The 25,595-nt window shown below is 38.7% G+C and overlaps 1 protein-coding gene across 4 annotated transcripts in view; it reads right to left on the reverse strand.

The window, feature by feature from the left end:
* Positions 1-353: 353 nt before the first annotated feature.
* Positions 354-25,595, reverse strand: part of SMARCAD1 (SWI/SNF-related, matrix-associated actin-dependent regulator of chromatin, subfamily a, containing DEAD/H box 1) — a 41,879-nt gene continuing 16,637 nt past the window's right edge. Inside the window, exons 7-25 of one of the 4 annotated variants that reach the window (XM_064711057.1) lie at positions 22,734-22,822; positions 20,735-20,824; positions 20,024-20,108; positions 18,193-18,584; positions 13,019-13,221; positions 11,770-11,860; positions 10,453-10,552; positions 8,890-8,949; positions 8,593-8,668; positions 8,019-8,154; positions 6,997-7,134; positions 6,594-6,686; positions 6,038-6,155; positions 5,663-5,784; positions 4,367-4,555; positions 3,379-3,497; positions 2,295-2,477; positions 1,509-1,618; positions 354-1,204 (exon numbers count right to left, since the gene is read on the reverse strand). In XM_064711057.1, the coding sequence (XP_064567127.1) occupies positions 1,143-1,204; positions 1,509-1,618; positions 2,295-2,477; positions 3,379-3,497; positions 4,367-4,555; positions 5,663-5,784; positions 6,038-6,155; positions 6,594-6,686; positions 6,997-7,134; positions 8,019-8,154; positions 8,593-8,668; positions 8,890-8,949; positions 10,453-10,552; positions 11,770-11,860; positions 13,019-13,221; positions 18,193-18,584; positions 20,024-20,108; positions 20,735-20,824; positions 22,734-22,822 (2,456 nt within the window). In that variant the 3' untranslated portion in view covers positions 354-1,142. Of the gene's footprint in view, positions 1,205-1,508; positions 1,619-2,294; positions 2,478-3,378; positions 3,498-4,366; positions 4,556-5,662; positions 5,785-6,037; positions 6,156-6,593; positions 6,690-6,996; positions 7,135-8,018; positions 8,155-8,592; positions 8,669-8,889; positions 8,950-10,452; positions 10,553-11,769; positions 11,861-13,018; positions 13,222-18,192; positions 18,585-20,023; positions 20,109-20,734; positions 20,825-22,733; positions 22,823-25,595 lie in introns of all 4 variants that reach the window. The other 3 variants (XM_064711056.1, XM_064711059.1, XM_064711058.1) reach the window with 3 other exon arrangements.

A 25,595-nucleotide genomic window follows, 5' to 3' on the forward strand; every position in this document is an offset into this window, starting at 1 on the left:
ACCACACAACCCACCCTGAAGGGCAGGGATCCTGTTTCAATCCACACTTGAACTAAGCAAGAGAGAACATGCAGGTACAACTGGATAAGATTTGGGTTAGCAGCGTGCTCAACAGAAACACACAACCTAATTAGCTGTAGCATTAAACACCAGTGGTTCTCTGTTAAATCCCACTATTTAGCTCAGCAGAACCAGTGGAAATAAAGAAGCATGGAAAACTGTTTCTTACCCATATCTCTTCTCAAACAATAGACTACATCCTCACCTTGTTTCAGTTGTGCATTTTGGAACAGACAGCACAGCCACAGAACATTTCTAGGAAAAGCCAAGCAGTTTAGTCCAGACTTGGAAAACAAGTTTTGGAAAAGCTTTAATTTCCCACCATTTTGAATTTGCAGAAATCATGTACAGTTGACCACAACACCCACAGACTTGACCAAACCATTTGGCAGGAGTTCTGTTTTTACAATCAATATCCTCACACCACTGTAATTAGAGTATAATGACACACTGGTAATTAACTACTGCTGGACAAAGCCAGGCCAGTTCAATTGGAACATTCCAGCTGGTTTGAGAGCTAATTGATTTTTAACATGCACATTTTCATCCCCTCACCTGCCCCAAACCACTGCAACCACAAAAACATTTTGTCAATCTATGGCATTTTATTGGAACAAGTTGATACAAAATCAGTACGGTACATCAAATGAACCAAAACAAGCAGAAACAGACTCGAGCATTGTCAAATAAGGCACGTATAAAAAAAATCTACACGCAGAATCCAGTGAAACAGACAGTTTATATATATACATATATATTTGGAGGTAGAAATAATTACAAAAATACTGACAAATCTTAAGCAGTAGCAGATTTGTTAAAACAATTACTACTTCGGTCCCCATTTTCAAAATTGATCTGTAAAACCTTTATTTAGCATCTGAGGTTGGCACATTTGGGTCATTTATGCTTTTAAGCATCAAAAGAATGCTATTGGTGTTAAAAATTTTCAATATCATGAGCAATAAAACAATGAAACTACAAAAAGTTATAAACGTTCATAAAACTCCTGGTCAACAATAATGTAAGAGTCCTTGGGGTATCTCATCACATTTCTTCCTTGAATTTCACAACATATTTACATTTTAGAGACCCAATGAAGCTTTTAATAGCGTAGCTATATCTGCAGGAATGGTTCCTTCTTCTCCTGAGGAATAAAGAGAAGCATTAGTACAGCTTAAAATATTTTGCATAAACAGATAAAAGCCTACATCCCCAAAACATTAAAAAAATCCTCTGCTTCTAGGACTTGGTCACTGATTTCTGGGTCAGACTCAGAGGGCACCTCCTGTCAAATCAAAAACAGCCAGCAAAAATACATCTTTCTAGTTCAACATAAAAAACCCCAAACAAAAAAAGGCTTGCCTGCATGAAGAACATTCTTTTTTTCAGAGTAACATATTGCAGCTTTAATTTATTTAAATGGTCATCATTATGTGCAAGACACTCACCTGATTCTGCTGCAGTCATATCTTGTTCTAACTTCAATTTCTGTTGGCTGATTTTGAGCATGGTTTCTTCAATAGTACCCTTACTGATGAGCTTTATGACTTGTACTTCTCTGAAAAAGGCCAAAAAAATCCATTTGCCTAGTTTGGATTAATGCAAAAGAGAAGGATGCTATGACTTGGCTCAGCTGGCTGGGGTTTAAAGCAAGGATGGGGAAATGAATCAGAGAGCAATATAAAGAGCTTCTAGATTTTTCTCTGGAATACCTGTGCTCTGTATTGCCAGAAAACACATTTTCTCCTGCACTCTCAGCCACTGCAAATATCTGGACAGTCACAAAAATATCCATCAATATAAACAAGTCCAATTCCCCCTATTTCCCTTTTACTGTTGAATACAGTTGAAATTCCATACATTCTATGGTTCCACTCTCTAGGATAGGGTGATACTTAAAAGCTTAGAAGTCTCCTGAAGAGAACAAACAGCTTGGCCAGATAGTCCCAAAGAATTCAGATCTACCTTGGAATAGTTCCCAGCACCAGGAAATTTACGAATTATGCACAGTTCAAAAGGTATAATGAACTAGGAAAAGGAGGAAAGTGTAAATAAAGGTTTGTTCTGCCAGCAACATGGACTAAGACTATTACATTTCCTAGCTCCCACACAACCCACAGCTGCTCTACACAAGTCTCTGCTCAGAACTTTTAATGATAAATACTGTCCTTTTAGCCTCCTTTGAAAGCTCTCCTCCAAGGAAAACCAAGCACTGTCATTTGAAAAACTCTTACCGTGTCTGCCCCACTCTGTGGCACCGGTCTTCGGCCTGCTTATCGTTGTAAGGGTTGCAGTCAATGTCGTGAAGGATAACAACATTGGCCGAGGTCAGATTAATGCCCAGGCCCCCAGCTTTGGTGGACAGAAGGAATACAAATATACCCATGTCTGTATTGAACTCATCTATCAGATGTATCCTGCAGAACACAAAGACAGCATGCATCAGGCCTTGGAAAACACTCCACACCGGCTCCAGAGCTGAACACAGAAGTTGGGAGGGTCTTTTGGAAGAGAGGACAATGGCACTGCACAGCAGCTCCAAAGTACAGATGTTATGCAGCAGGAAAAAGGGTACCAACAGTCTTCTGCAGTGACCAGAGAAATACAGAGTGACAGATGGATAGCAAAGAGTGAAAAGAGGGTTTGAAAAAGATTTTTGATGATCACAGAACACAAAGAGTCAGTGAGAGGACAATGCAAGACTGAAATGAAATGAATGGGGAGGCGGGGGATGAATTTCGCTTCATGACAATCTCCTGTACTAACTGCACATGCAAGGGTAGAGGCAGGTATCAGCTCTACATGGGAAGTTACATCACAACAAGAATGACAGCTTTTTTTGAAATGAAGGAAAAAGCATCAAAAAAAAATCTTCAAAAATTCTCTCTTTTTAAAAGAAAGAAAACCAGTTCAGCTCAAACAAGAAAAGCATTGAAACATTTTCAGCTGCAGGGACAGACAGAAAGGTTTGTCCTAGAGAAACAAAGGAATGTATCTGCCTGTTGTGAAAGAGATACACTCTACTTCCAAGGAATAGCCACAGGAGTTATGACAGGCTGACAGAAATCAAATACAACAGGAACTGCTGAAGACACATATTTTTCATTTCCATGGCTAAGACTGTTAACCCCACCACCTAAACCTCATCTTTCAGCCTCACCCTTACTAAGGTGATCTGAAATTCAACATTAAACACCTTCTGTGGTCAGTGTCCAGTGAGCACAGACTTCTGTGCTGGAAAACAAAGGTAAGGATCCAAAGTCACCTCCCCCTCTCCAACACATTCACTTTCTCTCATTTTTGGCAAGAGTCACATACCTCTCTGAAATTTGTGTTTTTCCATCCAGCCTAATATATCTATGTTGCCAGTGTTTTAGAAAAACTTCCAAGATGTCCAGCATCATAGTGAACTGGCTGAACAACACAACTCTGTCACCCTGAAAAGGACAAAGCAAAGCAAAAATTTTGAAACGTGTCAACTATGAAGCATAAAAATTCTTTATTGATGCAAATATGTCATTTTACTGTCACACAATCCCTGTTTTCCAAAATAAAAGACTAAGCTGAGTATCATCAAGTCAGGATTGACTTGCGGTGCAGATTCCATATCCAGTAGTTCTGCATTAATTCACTGACTGCTATTGCAGTAATATTTTAATTACTTTGTACTTAGGTGGCTCAAACAAATCACATATCAAATGCATAAGCAACAGATCACTTCATGCATAAACATCAAAATACTTTAATTCAAAACTTAAATTTAAATATTTCATGTAATACACAGAGTAGCCCTATTTTGTCTGAAATAGTCAGATCCACAGCACCCTCCTGCTCAAATTCAGGATACTCTGAAGCAATATGGGCACACAGTTATTTGCAAAATAAACCTATTTGAATCTCTGGGCAGGGCTTCAAGCAGGGACCTCCTCCTCCCTTTCCACGTAACACTCACGTGATTATTCTAATGTAATACAGTTATTCAACTGCCAAGAGAATGTCCAAATCCATGAGGTGTGAAAATTATGCAAGACTTCATATATTAATAGAGTAGTTAACTTGGGATGAATACTCTGAAACCTGGTAAACTGGGAAAATTTATTTTGGCTGTCTCTAAAGTGATGTGCATACACAGGGCTGCACATTAAAAGCTGTAAGTGTTGCTTCTCAATTCTGCACATGCACTAAGTTACACTGTCAAACTCCACAGCAAAGCAACTGGGTTGCATAGAGAGCTGGCAGATAATAATTTAACCAGTTATTTAGAGACACTCTTTGGACAGGAAAAATCTTCAGCCATCTGTAATACCTTCTCTTTAAGGTCAGAGAGAATGCGTTCCAATGCTCTAAACTTTCCAGAGTCCAGGATCTGATCCACGTCTAACATGAAGTCATTGATGTGAGAATATTGCTTACAAAGCACGTGCAGCTCAAAATCTGTCATTACTGCCATATCTTCAAAGATAAGGTCAGGGTTAGCATCACAATGTGTGGGTTCCTATTAGCAAAAACAAAGGGAAATAATGCAATACACAACCTCACCAGAGAACTAAAAACAAAATCACCACACAATAACATCCATAATCTCTGAAGGAAAAAAGTAGCACACCTAAACATGGACAAATGCTAGAGCTTGGCTCATGCAAGAAATGAAAGAGGAAATCTCAACTTCAGGTTCATAGGAGAGGATAATTACTTCACAGTTTAGCTCTCACAAGCACTTATGCTGCCAAAAACTTAAGAAGGATATGCTAAACCTTCATAACAATTACCTATTTCCCAAGCCCTATGACCTTTTACCCCTTTTATCAGACCTCTTCCCCTGAAGACACATTCCCTAAAAGGGAGGTCCAATCCTTGGATAGATGGTAGAAGACATGGAAAGCCCAGCCCAAGAGGTAGGGTGGGTAGAGGAATGTCATGCCTGGAAGAAAGAAGAAAAAAAAGCCACATCTGGACAGTATGATGGTATGGAAGTAAAAAGGGATAAAAACCTTTCAATGGGTCACTTCTTGCTTCCCCAAGCTTGTCTGGGGGGTTTCACTTTAAGACAAAGCTGAAGAATATTCAAAGCCAGCTGCAACTTTTTTAGAACACCTGCTGCATGCTGAGGTTTTTTTTATATTTTAGACATTACCAACAATTTTCCCAAGCTCCTCAGCCATTAACCTCATACAAATTAAAAAAAAAAAACCTTAATAGATCAAACTTAGGCCTTCCCTATTTTACTTCTGTACTACTCAGTTCTTGCTACTTAGAAAGGTACTAAACTCAAGTGCCCACCTAAAATTTTTTCCATAAACACTTCGGGTTTAAATTCTGGGGTGGAGGGAAGAGGTGCTAAGGCAGAGTTTATGAAAAGGAGATAATTGCAGCCCCACAACTGTTCTCTCCATTCTCACGATACAAAAATCAGTGTTAAATACCTACAGAGCTTGACTAGAGCACTGAACAGATGCAGAGAAATAAAAAGCAGCAACAATGAATGAAGCATGGCAAAGACACATTTTTGACCAGAAGCCTGACAACAAAACACACAAAAGAAACAAGCGTGCACTAGAAATTCTGAACAATGAAGGATTGCTTCTGAATCTCATCCCCTTACCTTGAGCATGAGGGTGGACATTGTCCTGAGCTTTTCATTTGTGTAGTACTGACGATGCAAAAGTGGGTGATTGGCCATTTTTCTAAGTTGCATCATTGCATTTCCCATATCAGAGTTTTTCTCTGTAAACAAAGAAGGCATCTTTGAACTACTATAGAAAAGAACCATCTGAAACACTTTTATTTCTCAGCACAGCTTTGTTTGCAAGAACTCAGTTTGAAAATTCACCTATTACTGAACTTCAAACAAATTCATAGAAGGGATATAGACAGTTTATGAGCATTAGACATTTCTACAAAGCAAAGACTGTAGTCATGTTCAACATATGTGTCAGCATGACAAAATCCACCAAAAGGAAACAAGGCCCTTACGTACCATTACTGTTAATGGTTTTCTTGAGCTTGTTTAAAAGAGCCAAGTAGAGTTGTTCCTGTTTATCAGACATGGCACACAGTTCAATGAGATCTTTTTTGGGAGGTAGTTGTTTAAGAACCTGACAAAACAAAATGATACCAGATAAAACCCGCATTGTTTTACTGATTGTGAACCATCAGTAATTCTGCACTCTCTTGTAGCTGTTATGATACTCTGGTAATTCTCCTCATCCCAGCTCCTTTCACTGCTTGCAACTTCATTAACTCAGGCGGCAATTCAACCCAGGTTTGACCTAGATTATACATGAACCTCCCCATCAAGTAACATGGTCTGCACACTCCAGAACTGCATGAAATAATATTTATTATATGCAGTACTGGGGATCTACTCCCCTGCTAATCAGTGTTACCCCCTTCAGGCCACCGAAGTCTGCAAGTGCCCATTAACATTTTCTAAGATCAGTAAGTAATTTCATCTCATATTATGGTGTTGAGTCTCAGAGATTATCAGGCTTTTTTGATAACTCAAATCCATCATTCTAAAGATAAAATGTTACCTCATCTTTTACTCTTCTCAAGATGAATGGCTTTATTATCTGCTTTGCATGTGCAATTCTCTCCTTCTCATATATGCTTTGTTCTTCAGCACTCTTCTAAGGAAAACATTGAAAGAATTCAATTGCAGAGTGAAGTTTTCAGCTGTAACATCACCATCTTAACTTCTCTAACTTGATGAAAACCCCAGCCAAAACAGGCATAGTTCACCTGACCATTAATACTCAAAGATACCTTGTTGCAGTATATTTTAATTTAAAAGGTGTACTCAATTATTTCATTTTGTAGATTTTCATAATCACATTACCTTTTTCCATAAGATATCAATGAAACAGAAGCTGCGCAGCAATAGCAGTCTTCTAGCACAAAGAAGTTATTTTCAAGAGGAGAATTCATGGTACTCACTGTTTTTGAAGAGAACATTCTTCGAATTTCACTTGTGCTACTGCTGAACATATGGGGCATGACAAAATTCAGGAGGGACATCAATTCCAACAGATTATTTTGAACTGGAGTCCCTGTGAGCAGCAAGCGATTCTTGGCCTGTTTGTCCAAAGTGCAAAGAGCAAGGAGAAACATTTGTCAAATGGGCTAGAAAATATTATTGGCAAAAAACCACAGCCATGGAGAAGTGAGAAAATGAACTTGGTTTAAATGATAACTATTTAAACTTATAATATATGTGGAACTCATGGAATAATTTCCTTGTTAAGTCAACAAAACTGTTTACAGATCTGTGGGGAACTGTGCACCAATTTACGACAACTAAAAAAGCACTCCTGGGTCTATTAGGCTTCTTCTTGATTGTTCTGTTTGGGCTTTGTTTTGGTTATTGTTGTTGGGTTTCTTTTGTTGTCTGGGGTACTTTTTCTTCCTCCTGATGACTGTGCTAATTGCTGCTCCCATACCAAGTTCTCTAATGTCATACAGTAGTTAAGCACAAGCTTTGAATTGCAAGTACAAGCACGTTTTATTGCTTAAAGATTAGCTTTTCAAAAAGGCTATTGATGAAAGCATGAACTTGAAAAACAAGTTGCAGTAGTCCTATCAGAGCAGGTCCTGAAGTACTACGAGGTTTCAGCACAAGTAATCAGAACAGCATCTTTAAAATCTTCACTACTATGGGACGTAATGGGGAATTTGCTTAATACTGAAACTCAGGCACTACCATCATTGTAATGGTAGTGGTAGATGGTACAGGGAATTTATTACATTTCTCTGGGAGCTCATGTCCCAGAAGTGATCACAAAGCAGGATCTACTCCTTAGACCACATCAACACTTAAAAGCACTTGCATACTCTAGTTCCTCTAAAGTTAGGTGTATTTGAACATTACAGTTAATATTCCATTTTCCCCCTGCTTGTAACTACCAAACAGAAAAGCCAGGAGCTGTCCCCTCTAACCCAGCCATAACCAAACCTCTTACATTAATTGTCATGAGGTGCTGGTAGCGGATGGAGCTCATGTTCTTGAGCATGTGACCTTCATCAAAAATTGCATAGTTAAGCTTCAGCCTGCGGAACAGTCCTCGATCTTCAGAGCTGCTGATTGCAGAGTTGTATCTGTCAGAGACAAATATCACCTGCACTTAGTCTCTCTCTGAAAATGAATGCACTGTTATCACAATCAAATTAAATTCTCTAATATTGATAAGAGTTATGGAGAAAGTACATGAGGGGCAGTAGAACTGCCTGGAAGTAACCAACCACAACAGAGTTCATTACTGGCAAAGTATTTCAGTTTATTTTATGAGCCAATGCTCTCAGTATCATTTCCTAAAACTCTGCTGAAGTCTATTACAATGTAATATTATCTGTAATACACATGCTGACAGACAGATATCTAAAGCACCTATGACACAGTATCTCTTACATAATCCTAAAACCCTAGTTAACCATTATGCGAAACCCAGCTCCTAAAATGGTCTGGTTTCCTACACCACTAGAGGTCAGCAGGCCCTCAATAAAGCTCCCTGCTTGTGGTGTTTTAACTGTACGTACGTAGTCACAATCACGTTGAAATCAACGACTTTATTGTGAATGTCCAACCTGAGATGTTTCCTATCTTCTTGGGATCCTAAAGAAGGACAAATCATAAATGATTTCAATTAAATATATTTATATACGTTAATTGTTATATGTAACAATTAAAAACACTGCAGAGAAATCACTCATCAATAAATCTGTGTACTTCAACAACTGTCTTAAAACAACACTGCCATGAGCAATTCATCTTTTCTTACACTGGCCATGCAAGCAACTGCATTACTGGATTCACTTCTTAACTAGATTCCTCACCATAGTAAAAGAGAACATTCAGTTCAGGACACCACAGATGAACTTCTCTTATCCAGTTATCTGTAAGACAACATTAAAACAAAACCCAAGTAATTTATAATTTATTATGTCTTGCTGTTTCACACCTCAGCATCAACCCAAACATCTGATTTTAATGCCAATCCCTTTAAATTCTCCTAAAGGTTAAGAGACATTCTGCCTTAAAACTGGAAAACTGCTAAGTAAGAAACTGAATCTGCTAAGTAAGAAGCTGAATCAACCCCAACTGGGCTTTAGTAGCTCAACCAGCTTGCACTTTAAACTCCTGCAGGAACAGGCCCTGCACGGTCTGTAATCACTGTGTGAAATAAATACAATGTGTAACTTTGCAGCTCGGTTTCTTCCCTAGACAGTTAAATCCCCAGAAAGCAAATCTCCTAATCTGTCAGTACTTGCCTGCAGAAGTATGTCACCAGGAGAGACAGTGCCTCTGGTAGCAGGCAGAGGCCTGACATCCCTGCTGTACAGCTCCAGGTGTGCAGCAGCACAGCAGCCCCAGGCAGCACTGCTGTGCCCAAGGGGAAGCTGCCTGACAGCCAGCATAAGTGCTGACCCCAAACCCCAGCAGAAGGGGGATTCTGCTAAATGCCGCTTGGGAAGGGGAGGGACCCAGCTCAGGGGTGAGAAGACACCTCTGGAATAGTGTCAGGAAAATTCCAGGAGACTGCAATGCCCAGGCATTTCCAACCTGTCTCTACAACTGGAACTCAGACTGACTTTACAAAAGCACCTTTGTTCAGGTACTACGCACACCTCAGGTTTTAAGTGATATATGCATTATTAAGAGCTGTTTTTAAAAGCAGATTCCAGTGGAGTTTGAAAGCACACTAAAAATGAGGATTTCAAACTTAAGCTGTACAACTGGAGACTTTTCTGATGCATCAAGAGAAATTTTTGAAGCCCAAGTAAGTATTTTATATTAAAGCAGCATTTACTTTCTAAATACAACTTGTTACTTCCCTCATCATTCAATAAATCCAAATTTAATTCCATCAAGAACCATTTTCTGCTCAACCTCATCCACTTTGCTAACATTTAATTCCACCATACTCTCTCCAATTTCAACTGAGGCCATAAAACCATCAGAACACACAAGACAGCTTCATCATTTCAGGATTTGCATCTGCTTTGACAGATGCTGTGCAGTAAAGACTAAAAAAAACCAGTGAATATTTAAAATGTCATGAAACCTAACCCTAAGCACAGCCTGAAGACTAACAAGTTCAGCCAATATTCAATAAGTAAAAAGACTACTTTGCTACACATGTTCAGATTGTAACAAGCAGCTTCATTTTTTTTGAAGCAGACAGATTGTCTAAAAAAGTTCCATGCTAAATCTAATTAATTCAGAACAAGCATGCCTGCAGTATGGTCTGCATTCCAATTCAAATTACTTAAGGAGCTGGGTACCATCATAAGAAAATACAATTTTCTTTCATTAAATTAGCTTTGCTTTACAATATGTCCATGATTGGTTTGGTTCTTTTTGCCCTAACAAAACTATTTTTGAAGGTTGTAACTTACCTAATGTTGAAGCTGGCACAACTATCAAATGGGGACCTTTATTGCCCTCTTGGTAAAGATAAGCCAGGAATGCAATAGCTTGAATTGTTTTTCCTAAGCCCTAAGAGAAAATAAAACCATTTAAACAAAATTTACAATCTGCGTGACATAAAATTGTTTTGAACTCATACAACAATTACAGTGTAGTGATGGCCCAGTAAAGATGAGAAATCTGATTAGAAAATTTGTTCTGACTAAACAATTTTATAGAAGACAATTCCTTCTTAAGCACAACCTCAATCAAACTTCTTCATAATTTCTGCTCAATATTTGAACAAAGATTGATCTTTTCAATTAATGAAGTCTTTCATCTTATTTCAAGTTCATCCCTCAAATTACCTCCAAAAACTTACATTCCTGAGCCAATGGTGCAGAAAAATGATTATTGGGAAACTAAATGCTAATTTCCATTTGAGCCACTTGTACAACTGGCTATTCCAGCTACTTCTGAAGTGGAATTTAATATTAATTAATATCAATTAATCAGATTAAAGATAAGCCTATATTTTCACCAACATTCACTTTTCCTGTTTTCTGCATCATGAATTAAAAAATTTTGTGTATTTACCACAAAACCTCCATATTTTTACTAATATGAAACAGAGAAGTTGAGAAACACTGCCTAAATAACAGCAAGGCAAAGCAGTGCTTTCATTCATGGTTCATCAGAAGAGAAACAACAGCCAGGATTAAAAACAACAGACCACAAATTCAGCAGCTGCATCAGTAAGTTTTTTCCTTTGTACAACTACGGGTGGTGTCAGCATTTAACAAAACCTCAAACCCATAAGCTTGTGTCTCTTAGTTGAACGTTGATGAGGAGTGCCATGACAAGAGATGGTGGAAATGCTGTTTCTGGAGAAGAAGAGAAGGTTTCTACCCACTTGGTTTTCCTGTATTGTTATCTGCCTGTTTTGAAACTGGTGAAGAAATGGAGAAAATAGGGGGGTCACTATACTAAATGCTGTAGAATTAATTATATTTTTGGGCAAGGAGATGTTAAACTCAACGGTTTGAAAATAAGCTGTTGTGGTAGAAACTGGTTCCATTGCACCAGAAGACACTATGTGATTTGTAAGTGTCCATCAATCTTAGGCTACCTTTGATTTCCAAATGGAAAGGAGCTCAGCAGCTTCTAAGATCTTGGAGAACTGTTTGCAATTCAGGATTACTTATAATCTCCTGGAGGTTTCTAGGATTTTTTTTAATTTTTAAGGATTTAACAAAGTCTTTTTTGCAAAATTTTAACAATTCTTAAATAAGCAGTTTCACACTTACCATTTCATCAGCCAAGATGCCATTCAATCTGTGCTTATACAGCAGTGCTAACCAGTTCAAACCAATCTTCTGATATGGCTTCAGCTCCAAACTGTTAAAAACAAGCAAGCTTATTACCACCTTTTACTTGTTTCTCCTTGAAACACAACTTTACACTTATGGTAATCACAGACTGGCAGACTTAACACTGCCTTTATTTTAATGCACTCCTGACCTCTTTCTGTAGTGAAAAACAAACTTTCTTAATCAGTCACCTGTACACAACTGAGTTGCTTATCTCCATTTTCACAGACCTTAAATGATCAAAGTGAATGACACAAGAAATACTTCTCTTCTACAATCAGTGATACACAACCAGATAAAAGCAGTTACAGAAAGACTCATTTCTAAAATACACAATTAATTAAGTGGCATTTTGCAGCTGCAGCCCTAATTTTGCTCTGTTGTACAATTACTATTTGTGTCAGCACCAAAGAAAAACCCAAACACACTCAACAGCAAGTCACTCAGTTCAGCACTTTTTCCAAAGAAGAAGCATCAGTGACATCCTTCCTCCTTCCTCCCAGGCTTTATTTTCACACAGCTGAGAAGCTTCTGCTTCTGCAACAGCATCCAACTGGAATTCAAGCTGCTACTTTAGCCTTTCCCACTACACACCTACGTTTCCTAGCCCTTAGAATAATACCCTCCACCATATCCATATCCATTTACATTCCTCCTAATATCCATTTGGAGATCCTTACTGATTTACCTCTCTGAAATAAATCCTTCCCCACAACACACCCCAGCTGCCACTCTGATTGGATACAGAGTTCCAGATTGGTATACCCGCACTTCCTGACCAATGTCTTTCATTCAGCTGATAAACCTGCCCAGTTTGCTCAGATTTGTTTCAACTAAGCATTTTTTGAAATCAAATCCTATTTGAAATCTGTCCCCCATTACAGACACAGGTTTGCTTGGGTTTTTTATTTGAAATAAGTTGACAGCTCATGATTCCATTGCTTAAGGTTAGCTGTTACATTCACTTGAAACTGGAGGAAATAAAACACCGTTACAATTTTAATGCTCTTTTCCTGTCCTCCAGCTTTCCTGATACACTTAAAAAACATGTTAGATGCTCTCACTGAAGGCTACTAAGTATCAAAAATCTGCAACTCTACTTTTAGAGACCACAGTTCTGAAAATCCCAGTCTTCAAGAACACCTTATTGTCCAACACCCTTCTAAAGGATAAAAATGAGACATACCTGCGATTCAGAATGGAGGGCTGCTCTATGTTCCATCCACATCCTCCATCTCTAGTAATCCTGGTTACCTGTTTTGTCAGCTTATTGGAAATGTCTTCACATTTATTCATGAGCTTTAGAACCACATCCCTCTCCTTCAGCAGTACCTTGCAGTTCCACACAATATCCTCTGACAAACCAGCAGTCTTCGTCATTTTAGTAAACTGCAAAATAATAATAATTAAAAATCTATGATCAGTGGTAATAGCAATTGCAGTGAAAATCCACAGCTGCTGCAGGCAATAATTCAAGTAGTAGGCAGCAACAGCATCCTCATCTTCTCTCAAAATTCGATATACTCCTTACATCTGGCCCACTGCAAACTGCGTGAATCCATACTGAAGGTCATCATCGAAGCTCCTCACATTATGAAGCTTGAAATCTTAAGTGATAAAAATTCTCTGAAGAGTTACTAACATAAAATACAATTGAAACTCAAAATCCTCAACAGGAGGCAACACAGTGCAAAGGCCAGTTTTGAAGGCCAGGCACCCTAACAGAACAAAACCCCAAAAGGAAGAAAAAAAAAGAACTGATTTTCATTAAGATGTCCTTTCAAACAGACCCTATTAGGCACTACAGGCAGAAGATGGAAGCATAATGCAGGCATCAAGGCAAACGAATCTATAATGAAGGTTGTTACATTTGGTTATGGGTCTGTCTGGGGCTCAGCATTACTTGGTTCCAGTTCTAACTCTACCACAAAGGTAGACAAAGGGACATAGGCATTGTGCAGGTATTTTGTGGTCACCAAGCAGTGCCAGTACAAAGTAGCCTTACTTCCACCACTTGCTTCCTCAAGTCCACACTATAAATACACTGTATTTCCTTCCTCTACATTTCAGATCTTCATCACAGTATGAATATTTTGTGTCAGAGACAAGCAGCCTCAAGTTGTATCAAAGCAGGCCCCTCAGGCCCATCGATTCCTCCTAAATTCCATGTAGAGCCACCTGCAGAAAATGTAAAACCTACCACTAAAAATATTTCTGCAGTAACTGGGGTCATATTTGTAATTATGATATTTTCTCAAGCAGTTATGCATATTTCACTGTAAAGAACAGGCTTTTTTTTTTAATAATGTATTTAAAGAATTGAAGAATACAAGTTGCTTTGGATTCACCATTCTTGTATTAAAACAGAAGTAGCTTTCACACAGATTTTTCTGAATTTTAGACCAGGCATCTGTTAAAATTTAGCGCAAGACTTCATATGTACATATTCTCCAAGAATTCCTTCCATAAAAAAGGAGTCATATGATCCAGCTATTATGTGTTAAGTAGCTCACCAATACTGTCACATTGCAGAGTAAAAGTAAGTTTTGTTAAGGTGAAGACTATGACCAGATTACAAACAGAATTTAAAGAACAGCTTTCATTATAGACATATTTAAAAAAATAACCAGAGTGAGGCAATTACAGTCCAGGGGTATGTTTTTGTTTGTGCTTTTTTAAATTTTAAACAAACCCCAGAAAGTATACCAACACTCCTAAGTTAGACCAGGCTAAGATACACATTTCAATACCTGTAAAAAAATTTTCTAAACAGACACCTCTATTTAGAAAAAAAAAAAAAAAGAACACAGTTTTTAATAGATGCCTACAAAATTTCAACATTTGTTTTGATGACTAAAGCTTTGGTTGGCATGAATAGAAATCCTGTAATCCATAAATAAAGGTGTGGAGAATTGAGCCATCTGTTATTAACAGAAATTGTATTGTTTCATGTCTGCACATTAACATCCACGTCCAAGTTGCAACAAGAAATACTTTAGCCACAGGTTTGCATGTGAAACACAGAGTGTTACCCTGCTCAAAATACTGATCCCACAGGTGGCCTTTGCTTTCTAGAGGTTCTGATACCCTCCCGAGTTCAGTTTTTCTCAAATGAGGCTCAAAAATGTGAGGCCATCATGGAAACTGAAGCCATGAGCTTTCCCAGCACACCTGGAATTGCCACACCAGCACACTCTGCCTGAGCTTACTCCGCCAGCAACATGATGAAGGCTTTCCCTTTAATGCCTAAGGGTGAAAGTCAGCCTCAATCAACAAACACCACTTCCACTGTAAGCAGTTAATCTGATGCATTTGCTGCTCCCCTTCAGCTGGCTTTGGTGCAGTGGTTCTGGAGTTGGGTTTTTGGGGCAGTTTGTACATGTGCAGCCAAACAAAATGGGATGACAAAGGTGGAGCTACTCTCCCTTGAGTCTGTACCTCCTAGCTCATATACTGCTGCAGTGTACAGAATAGGATGGACAAGTACAGCAAGCTCTGACAGCTCAGCTCTCCCATTCCCCTCAAAGTGATGCACTGTGTCAGCATTTCAATGTAACACTTTTCACTACATTTCCAGAACACGCACATTAACTTGTGTGTACTCTCTAAGATTTTCTGTAGACCACAAAGTCTTTAAATGCTAAGTAAAACAGCTTATTTTGTGATAGAATAATTCTGTGAATGACAAAAATGAGAGGATATAGCAAGTCTTACACTGACACATATGTTTTTACACTAAAAGGAAATCCAATCAGGTAACAGTTATACACCTTCAAAAAAGAGAAAGAGGACAGCATTAAACCCTCTCCAGTTCCTCTCCCACATTTACCAGAAGAAGCAGAAAACTGCAAGACCACCAACCCAGACCCCAAAACCTCAGCTGAGTTCCTCTGGGAGCCAGTCTAGGCTCTGCTTTTTTTTCTTGGCATGTAGTGAAGGCAGGCAATCCCACAGTTGGGAAATGAGAATATATTAAAATATATTAAGCACCAACAAGTTGTATAAAGGAGTTCTGACGAGGAGGAAGGGCAACTGGAGCCCAGAAGTGCTTCCATCAAGGAAAGAACCATTCTGTCTGCTGGCCCACAATGTGTGCCAGTGGAGTATCATCGGGATCCCAAAGGCAACAGCAGAGAGAGGGGAGAAGCCAACACAGGAGACTGAGGGGAGACCTCACTGCAGTTACAACTTCCTCACAAGGGGAACCAGTAATGGAATCACAGATCTTTTCTCTGTGGTGACAGGGACAGGACCTGAGGAAACGGCCTGAATCTGTGGCAGGGAAAGTTGATGTTGGATATTAGGAAAAGATTCCAGGTTTCCTCCTGGAAAATGTGCTTGACCTACAGTGTAGGCATTTCTAAACTGCCAAATGAATTATTCTTTGTAAGCAAAGACAATTTCAGCTCTCTCCCATTATTTTGAGAACCATGTCTCCTAAGTTTTTTATATGTGTTTTAAGCATTACTAGATCAAGTTAAACACTTGAAATATCTACTCCAAAGACTAAGTATTTCCAAGTGCTCTTATTAATCTTATGAGCTTATGAAATTAATTCAAATCCTCTTGAAACAAAATAGCTTAGTCCAACTTAAAAAAAAAACCCCACATCTAGAATAAGAAAAGACATTCTCATTTATGTTTTCCTGGAATAAAACATTCAATTTACAAATAAGTAGGCTTTATTTTTAATCTCAGACTGAGAGTCTTAATATCCTCCTCAGTTCTAGTAATGAACAAGTGGTAACAACTTGTAGTACTTCACATTGTGTTATACAAGATACCATTACAATAAAAAGAGACTTAAAACCAAGCCAATTTCTTTAATGCTCTAACTGAATCAGCTCTCCCCATTATTCTAACCACCCTTATTAATTGGTAGGGAAAACACTGGGTTACTGAGCTACTGGATCTTTATAAACAATTAAATCCACACTGATACAAAACATCTGCTGAAATCTGCTGCAAACCACCTCTACTCTGGGCAAGTATTCACAATACTACATAAACATGTGGCTGCTGACAGCAGCAATCTTCATGAAAGACAAAGTCTGAATGCAAACAGGCCCATGCAGTCTTTTTTTACTGTAAAATATTTAACACAGAAAAGGAGAAGAGCCCTGTAGCAAATACTTGTGCAAAGAATTAAGCTCAGACAAAATCCAACAAGTTTAGAAAGTAATAGCTGTATGACAGATGTTCTGTGAGAAGCCAAAGGCTTGGGGCAAAACGGATTTCTTTTGCAGCATACCAGTAACTCATTTTTTTCACATATCGTCCTTTTGTCTCCCCCCTTCCCTTACAACACAACACACAAAGATCACTTTGTTTTCCTTAAAATTCTGTTTAGTATCTCTTATTCTTTCATGGCAATATATTTCACACACTGAATAATAAATGTTATTGTTTTACACATATTGAAAAAGTTCTTGCATACATCAGCGGGGGGGCTCAGAATGCACACTGATGAAAAACATCAATTACTCTGTAAAAAGGCCTGTGCACAGTTACTGCTTTAAAATCCAAAGTACCAATAAATTAAATCAAGACAATCTGCTGTAACAGATTGTAAGATTTCAAATTTCTTACCGGGACACTGCTCTTAGCAGGTCTGAGGTCTAGCAGTTAACTGAAACTGTATGAAATGTGAACTCTACAAAAAAGCCATGGTAAACATCTGAAAGTAACAACAGAGCGACAGCAGATAATGTACTTACCAGCAGATACTGTTTTCCCTTCCGTGGTGGATTGTGGCTTAACCTACTGACGCTTTACCTTTCATAATTAAAACACAGCAGCTCATTCCACTGAAAATGGCTGCATTGCTTAGCTAGCAAAACCATGCTAGACACTAAGCTGCAGTAGAATAAAGGCACAAAAGAAAAAAAAAAAAAGAACGACCATTTCTTGCCTAAAATTGAAAATATCCATGCTGGCTTCTTCAATCATGGAGCTACCCTGGAAGCTGCTGTTGCTGCTGCACAAGTGTCTGCAGTAAAGGTCCTGCCACATTCTTCCCTCCTGCATGGGTTTTCAGCTGCAAGAGCTCAGAACAGGCTAGCAAACACCTCCTTCTCAAGTGAAAGCTCTAATTTCCCCTTCTGCAGTGAAATCAACCAACTTTCTGTGCTACAGAGTGAGTGACAGTAATGTCAGCCAATCAGCTTGAGTTTTCCAGAAAAATCACCCCTTAATTCATTCAAAATCAGGTCATATGACACTATTTGAAATGCTATTGGCTTAGGAGGAACATAGCATTTCAGCCTAATGAGGATACGGCCACCCATCTAAGCCTCCCTAGGCTGAAGCCACCTTGACTCTAGGCAGGCTGGGGATAGGAAAGGAAGAATGCAGACCTACCAGAGCCTCCCAGCTGTTAAAGGGCCGGAGCGCTATTATCTTCTGAGCCTTTTTCTGAGAACACTGGGGAATCAGAGTCAGTTCACTCAGGGAAGCATCCTGCAGGAAGCTGAGGATTTTGGCTTTGTAGCCATCCTCCATCACTTCATCGCCGCTGCTGTAGTCCTCATCCAGGGAGCTTCCGCCATCTTCGGAAGCGGACTCATCCTCCGTGTGCTCTGCTTCTCTCTCAGCACTCCAAATGCTCCTTTTGCCCTTGTCCTTTTTCTGAAAGCCATTCTGCTCTTTCTCAGAAGCCTTCTGCTTCATCTTATCTTTACTCTCCTCACTCTGGGTTTTAGTGGAGGCTTCGGTCCAGTCAGCGACTTTCCTTTTGGGAGGAAATTCCACACCTATGCATGCAACACAGAAGGCAACAAGTCAATGCATACTGGTATGGGGCTGATGAAAACACAAGTTGTTCTTCCAAAATAAAACCTACAGATGTGTAAAACACAGTTCTAGCATTTAATACACAAGAACTCAACGCAGGTGATCCTAAGAGAACAGAAAAGCAAATCTGTATAAAATATACAAATAGCTCTAACTGTGAGTACAAGGTAAGTAAAGCTCATTTGTAGAATGGTCAAATAGCAGAAGGTCTTAAGTAGCTTAAAATACAGATGATCAACATAATGTAATATTTGTGAGGTGCAGCAGCTCTGATTCAGAGCAAACAGTTAAGAACTCTGATGTATTCTTAAGATGAGATACTGGTCACACTGCACCTGACTGCAGAGATATTAATTCTGCTGACTTGAGAAAACAAGCTTTCTTTCACCAAGAAAATGACACATGCTTTCCATTTTAATGCATTCTAGTACAGTATTTGGGGTAGGACAATGAAAACATGCTAAAAAACCTCAAATAATGAGATATCTCCAACCAAAGTAACTCAGCTGCCTTAAAATAAGACAGAAGGTATTTATCTGAACACAAGAAAGTAATTTTCAGAAGCACCTTGTAAGGGTTTTGATTCCTTCACTGCAAGAGAACGCTTGCAGCACAGAAGTTTCTCTTCTCTCCAATCCCAGCTTGCTGCTGACTCCAACCCTGACATCTGCCTCCTCAGAGGCAGCAGCAAGGACCCAACTTCCTGAGCACTCTCCACTGAAGAATCCAGTTAAGAACACTACCCTGTCCCAAGAACACTTAAATAGCTGATACAGCAAAACATGTACATATCTGACAGCTGCGTAACACACTGAAAAGTAATCAACTCATTAAATAGGACTTAAGTTATAACTTGCAGATTTACTTGCAATCACTGGGTTTGCTCCCTACCACATTTAAAGTAGTGGGATTTACAGATGGGTTGCATAATTTAAGGCCTGCTTCTAGGATGTTCCTCTCCTAGAATACATTTTAAAATTGACAAAATAGCATACATTACTTGTTACCTATGCAGTTATTTGCAATTACAGGTTTGGAAACCAGTAATTGTACAAATTGTGTAGTTAAAAAACAAAACTTTTTTTTAAACAAGTAGGAAGGGAGCAGGTTATCAGCTTTGACATGTACCAAAATATATTTTAAAAGATACCCATAGGTAATTACAACTTTTCATACCTATCTGTATTAGCAGGGCAAACATATTTATCCCTAGTTAGAGAGCAAAAATAAAAATACAGAAAAATCGAGCCTCCTTTCATCCTCCCTGTAACAATGATTTCAAGTATAAGTGCAAGTTTCTAGGCATGGTGTCAGGACTGTCACTGCTGAACATTGAAAAATATTTGCATCACAAGTCTGTTTCACGTTTGGATAAAATGAATTATACATCTGTCTTTACCCTCCTCGTCGTCTGCAAATATTTTCAGGGCCTCCAGTGCATCATGAAACACCCAGTTATGTTCCTCAAGTACCTCTCTCAGCTCCTAGTAAAAAATAAGACATTTTGCATTGTGGTGAGATAAGCACAAGCTGAATTTCTGTGCCTAGTAACATCAGGCAAGGAAAACCCTTGTAAATCAGATGATTCAAAATAAAAAGAAATCAAAGTGAGAAAACCCTTCAGCTTCTTTGTACACTCAGTTTAGGCAGAGCTGCACTCCACTTTTCAAAAGTGTAAGAACCCACATGAACAAGCTTGGCTTCCAACAATTTCAAGCACAGTACAGAAAGGGCTCAAATAGTTGCTGAGGACCATCAGGTAGTGAAGTAATACAAAGTGCTAAATATATTTAGCAGTCTGGGGGAGAAGAAGGAGAGAGGGAGGGATCATTTCCTCTTGCATTTTTACAGTAAGTCATCAAATTTGACTATGCTAGCCCTGTCATGGGCCAGAAATGTAGGAAGAGAAGGTCCCTGTAGTCCTAACTACATCCCATAGCTCTCACCTCAGGACAAGTTATATTGTAAAAGCAGGAACAGTAAAAACCTTCCTATCCTGGGCTCTTCCTGGAAGCGTTGTTGTAAAAGAACTGTTTCATATGGACTATCAACAGCTGCAGTTTTCTTAAGAACTCAAAACTTGATGTGCTATAGGGAGACATCAGCTCACCTCCTTATCCAATCCAGGGAATGTACTTTGCAACTTCTTCACAAGCATCTCTTGCCTCTCCCATTGTCTTTTGGGTTCTGAGTCATCCAGCTACATTAAAAAAGGTACCTATTAGGTTTAATATTAATTACAACTACAGAAACAGAAGAAAACCTCATCAGCATTGTTTATCCTTAAAGAGCTACTCTAAATGACAAAAGCACTTTAGACAAACTCAAGCTTAAGTGATTCCTAGTCAACAGTCAATTATCAAAGACCAAAACTTTCACGAACATAGAAAATGTCTTCAGTCATGAAAAACTGGGACTTTTTACTTGATAAGCATACAGAGCGCAAAATCATGTACCTAAACATAAATAATATACAACTGTCAAGTTTATTTTGTTTAAAATCAAAAGTTCTTAGCAATTCTGGATGATACTTAAGGCAGAAGATGTCAGGGTTGGTGATCAGATTAGCTTACTAAGCATGTGGTGTTTATCCCACCACAGCCTACAAACACATCAAATGGTGTGTTTATATGAAGACTTATGGGTAAAAAATTCCACAAATATTATGTGGAGTCAGCATCGTGGAGTCACATCAAAAACTGGTAAAACTTTTCATCAACAATAGCTTCACTAACAGCTACTACCAGCCTGCAAAATGGAAGTTAACAAGTGCCAAAACTTCCATGGGCCACAAACTGCTCTGCTTTGTATTCACCACAAAGAACTACATCACTTCCTTCCTGGAGCTCTGAATGCAAAGTGGTTACAGAGCTACTTGTCCACAGCAGATACCAACACTTACTTGGCTGACGGAGCACAAACCACATCACCCAGAGGCACTCTGAATAACAGAGGACATTATTCCTTTCCTCAGTGAGTGTTAGTGTCACTAAGAGAGCAGCTACAGTCCACAGAAGAGCTGCCCAAGTACATTCTGGTCTTAGGAACCACAAGGAAAAGCAAAACTAAGAAAAAAAACATGCAAGTTCTCACTGCAGTTCCCTAGAATGAGTTCCAAAAATCCATATTCTGCATTTGGTTTTTTCTAAACCTTCCCTCTTTAATTGTAATGAAACTATTAAGAACAGAAATCAAGTTGATATATAAAACCAGGTCCAGTGGAGCACTGTTTGCTAGGCTGGCTGGTTAATAACTAACTGAAGCCTCCTTTCATATCCAAACCCAGGGGACTGGTGAGGAGGAACAAACTCAGTTCACATCTCTTTCAGGAAGAAGAAGTTACAAATGAGTTGTAGTATTTTTGCTTTAATAGAAAACCATGTTTTCTTTAATTGGTTCTGTCTGAGGACAGTAGTAGCCTAAATTTCAACAGTCATCCTCCTTCATCCAGCCTCCAGTATTTATATATAATTCTCTTTTTCTATGTAAGCGGCTTTCAAGGATGTCTCCTGGGATGCCTGGGAGATGGCCTCATGGCAGCACTGCAGGACTCTGCAAAGCTGCCAAATACCATCCTGAATGCACCAGGATCATGACATAGCTCCCATTTAGTAGCAGAGGTCAAAGCAGCCATTCCTTTAAATACAACCAATTCATTATTTTTAAAGATTTCCCCAAGTCATAGTTTCAAATATATAAGCAACATCTCTATCAAAGAATAGCAATAGATATAGCAAAATATGTTAACTTCATGTGCTTGAAGAAATACAAGGAATGACCCAAGGAGGAAAAGTGATCCAGAGTTGTAATTCCCACCGCTGCTCACAAAAACTGAATAGTGCTCAGAGCCTCCCACACTGCTACCTGCCATCAACTACTTGCACCAAAAGCAGTGAACTGGCTGGTGTGATACAAAGCCACAAGCACTAAAGAACAAAGTAGGTCATTCCATTCAGAATGGATGCAACAACAAACGAAATACAAAATTCCCATCCAGATGGGAAGATATAATTTGACTTAATTTTCTGATAAAACACACCACTGCCACTGACCAAGTCAGGTAATTTCATTTATTTTACAATGCACAAAGAGAAAAGCACAATACTTACATAACTGACTTTTGACTTTTTTGCAACTCGCTCATTTTCCGTTTTGCAATTTGTGGGAGAATCTCTTTGTTTCCTTTTACCAGAAGCAGCTTCAAAAAGAATTGAGATGAAAAATAAAAGAATTAGTTCCTTTCCTTAAGTTCACTCCAAAACAGCAGGATATTTTACTTACTACAACAATGCAGTAGCTACTTGTTATCTGCACAATGTTTAGCAGTCTCTATAAGTTTCTACTACAGAGCACAGATACATTGAAACCTGAAGCAAAGCAGCAGCTTGAAGGTACATGTTTATTTTCCTCTAAGTTATCTTCAGCTGTCTGGCAATTAATTAATCAAGTAATTACCTCTCATATACAACAACTGGAATAGCATTTTATTCTTCTTTTTTTAATAGTTACCACATGTTATTACACACAAGTTGCATAAAGGTGTATCTGTGTCTGGTTTTATTCAAGCTGGTATTTCTTCCAGGCTGAAGCCCATCTGTGTGCTGGAATATGTACTTCACTGCCAATCTGGAATCACTGGTGACTGATTTCTGGCTCAGGTGCACACCAGAGCAGTTACCAAATGCTTTTCAACATTAAATCTAGACATCTCAAAGAAAACTATGCATATTAAGTCAGTGATAACCTTATCACTTACAAACACTCCATATGAGCCATAACTTTCTGGCTGTCTTTGGGCCCTGGTGATTATCAAGAGATTATCATCTCAGCATTAAGGCCTGCCCAGCCAGGTGCACTTCCAGACTGCTGCTGTGCATGGCTCATGAAGGCCAGAAGACATTACCAGTATTTCTGCACACCAGCTTGGCTTGAAGCAGCATTACCAGAACAAATTATTGTGAAAATTCCTAGTCCATAATCTGAAATATTACTGGAAGTTAAATCTTCTCTGGAACAGCAAATGCCTGCAGAGCTTTGGTGTCTGATACCAGCATCTCCCTCCCAGCCTGCCCTGGGAGACCAGTGAAAAAGAACACCCACACACTCACAAAAAGCACATTTGCTTTCCCATCCAGAAGCCTGTCTGGATGATCAAAATAGTTTTAACTCTACAACATTATGTAGCCAAATCTTCATACAAGAAGACACTTTGTGTGGAAATACTTCCAAATAAATTTTCTACTACAGTCATTCACTCTGACATCAGAGAAGTGGCATAAAAATATTGAAAAAAAATATTAAAACACCCCCAAAAAAAGCGAAGTACTAGCAACTCTTCCTTAAAGTAAGGATCTAGTAAGAGATACCAGAAAACACTGTTAAGATTTTTTTTCAACGTCTATGTATTTATATATATTTAGATAAAAATATCATAGAATCATATGTTTGGGTTGGAAGGGACACTAAAGATCACTTAGTTCCACACCTCTGCTCCAGTCAGGGACACCTTCCACCAGATCAGGTTGCTCAGACCCCCATCCAACCTGGCCTTGAACACTTCCAAAAATGAGGCATAATTTAAATAACTTAAACAATACTGCCAGGAAAATGCCTGCTACTAGCTGAAGTCTGAGGAATGGGTGGTTGTCTTGATATACAAACCAGGAGCTGTGAGGCTGCTGCTGGGCCAAGCACTGGAGGCCTTGTGCTATTATTTCTTAAGCTCAATTCAGGATGGATAATTCTGAATGTGAACAGTGACCCTGCAAACCTCTTTGCCCTAAAAAATAGATGGGCTGGATATAAGAATATTTCAAAGATTTTCCTGGTTTTGGGACATGGTCTGTGCACTCCATAGCCTTTGAAGAAAGCCCCATTATGAGCAACTTTAGAGGCAATTGAATTGAAACAAAGGATCTGGAAAACCATGGTCTCATGAATCTATACACAGAATTATTTAAAAATCAACCTGTGGTCTTTGGAAACCCACCACATTTGCAAATGACATAAAAACAGCCAACTTTCTGAAGACATCCACTTTGCAAAGTACACATTTTCTTCCTTTGCTAAGGGAGTATATGGTTGAAGGGATAAAGAAACTCTTACAGATAGGAATCATCCTCAGAGTGCAGGCACAGCCTTCCAGAGGAATCCTTGCTCTCCCCATAAATTTTGCAACTAATGAGCAATGAAAAAAGCAGCTCCAAGGTCTCAGACTTTAGAGGAGCATCTGTCATTATTTCCCCTGTTACTTGCTACTACCTCTAACAAAAAAAACCCCTTTTATTACTGTGACTTCCCTCATCATGATAAAAGAAAACTGTAATTTCTGATTACTCAAAAAGCAGAGAATTCCAAACAGATTTACATCAGGCTTCAGCTCAGAAGCACATCCCCCACTTCTGAGGTTTTCAAGAAAACAACACTAGAAACAAATCACAAGCAAAAGGTTTTACTACAAGTTCACATCTTAGACACATCTTTTCAATGTGTCACATCTAATCTTCATACCTTTATAAAATCTGCACTGTTTCTTGTTTTAGCTCTACACCACTATTGAATTCAAGCCATAAAGACAAGCTTTTTGTCATTTTGACAGGACAGAAAAATTCAAGGATATCATGGCTACACTTTTTTCACAAAGCCATGCTTAGCAAAACTGTATCTTGCCTTGACCTCTCACACAGCCAACATTTCACAACAAGTAAAGCATATCTGAAATTGACACAGTTAAAGCAGATGTTCAGTAATGTCTCCATATTTAAAAAATGTGTCTAAAATGAGGTGATTTATACCATCACTGTCAGGCATGCTTACTGCTAACTAAATATTTTATACAACAGCTGTGATTAGTGAGAATTTTGCTGCCAAGAAGATTTTTCTGTGGCTCATATTTAAAAGATGTGAAACAACATTCTTAAATCAACACAAAAATGGCCAAAAGGCAGAGCCCACATACCAGAAATCAAAGT

The sequence above is a fragment of the Zonotrichia leucophrys genome, chromosome 4 (genome assembly GCF_028769735.1).
Source record: "Zonotrichia leucophrys gambelii isolate GWCS_2022_RI chromosome 4, RI_Zleu_2.0, whole genome shotgun sequence".
NCBI lineage: Eukaryota > Metazoa > Chordata > Aves > Passeriformes > Passerellidae > Zonotrichia > Zonotrichia leucophrys.